The sequence below is a fragment of the Crotalus tigris genome, unplaced genomic scaffold (assembly GCF_016545835.1).
Source record: "Crotalus tigris isolate CLP2741 ecotype Arizona unplaced genomic scaffold, ASM1654583v1 scf7180000023738.1706062, whole genome shotgun sequence".
NCBI lineage: Eukaryota > Metazoa > Chordata > Lepidosauria > Squamata > Viperidae > Crotalus > Crotalus tigris.
Window position 1 is genome coordinate 1,058,590 of NW_024100150.1, and position 969 is coordinate 1,059,558.

The 969-nt window shown below is 38.3% G+C and overlaps 1 protein-coding gene across 1 annotated transcript; it reads left to right on the forward strand.

Moving 5' to 3' along the window:
* LOC120298082 (olfactory receptor 12D3-like) lies at nucleotides 1–969 on the forward strand. The gene has a single exon (XM_039321417.1). It carries the CDS (start codon nucleotides 1–3, stop codon nucleotides 967–969), a length of 969 nt encoding a protein of 322 aa, XP_039177351.1.

Consider the following 969-nt stretch of genomic DNA (forward strand, 5'->3'; position numbering starts at 1 on the left):
ATGGAAAACCAAACAGAAGTAAACAAATTCATTTTAATGGGCTTGACCATTCACTACAATTTTCAGTATCTTGTCTTTACAATCTTCCTGCTTTTGTATCTGGCTACATTAATGTGGAATGGTGCTATTATAGTTATACTTTTAACTGTACCACACCTTCACACTCCTATGTATTTTTTCCTTGGAAACCTTTCCTGCCTTGATATTTTTTTTTCAACAGTCACTGTACCAAATATGCTAGCTGGATTTCTTTCAGAGCTGCACACAATTTCTTTCAAGGGCTGCATGATCCAGCTGCATTTTTTCCACTTCTTGGGAAGTAGTGAAGGCATTCTCCTTGGAATCATGGCCTATGACCGCTATGTTGCAATATGCAATCCTTTGCGTTACACTCTCATCATGAGGAAAGAGGTTTGTGTGTTAATGGCAGCAGCTGCCTGGTCTGCGGGATTTTTCCATGCCTTGATGCATGCAGTGGTGACTGCTCACCTCCCCTTTTGTGGATCAAATCGCATTGAACACTTTTTCTGTGACATCAAGCCTTTGTTGAAACTGGCCTGTGGTAGCAAATACCTGAATCTTATGCTCCTCAGTATTGTAACCAGTTGTATTGTTATGGGTCCTTTTATTTTCATACTTTTCTCCTATTTCTATATTATTACTTTCCTTCTTGTAAAGGTTAAGTCCCGGAGTGGTTGGCAAAAAGCCTTCTCTACCTGTGGATCCCACCTAACTGTGGTAGCTTTACTTTATGTTCCTGTATTATTTAATTATATGATTCCCACTGTGGGTAATTCATCAAAACAGGATATGATAATAACCCTTACATATAGTGCAATTACTCCAGTTTTAAACCCACTTATTTACACATTGAGAAATCAGGAGGTTAAGCTAACAATGAAGAAAGTGTGGAGAAAAGGCAACCTCTTCTTGGTTAATGGAAATTTTGGAAAGATATTGCAGTTATGA

Bases quoted from the DNA above. Each gene is read 5' to 3' on its own strand.
- LOC120298082 (XM_039321417.1), top strand. From the start codon at position 1: ATGGAAAACCAAACAGAAGTAAACAAATTCATTTTAATGGGCTTGACC.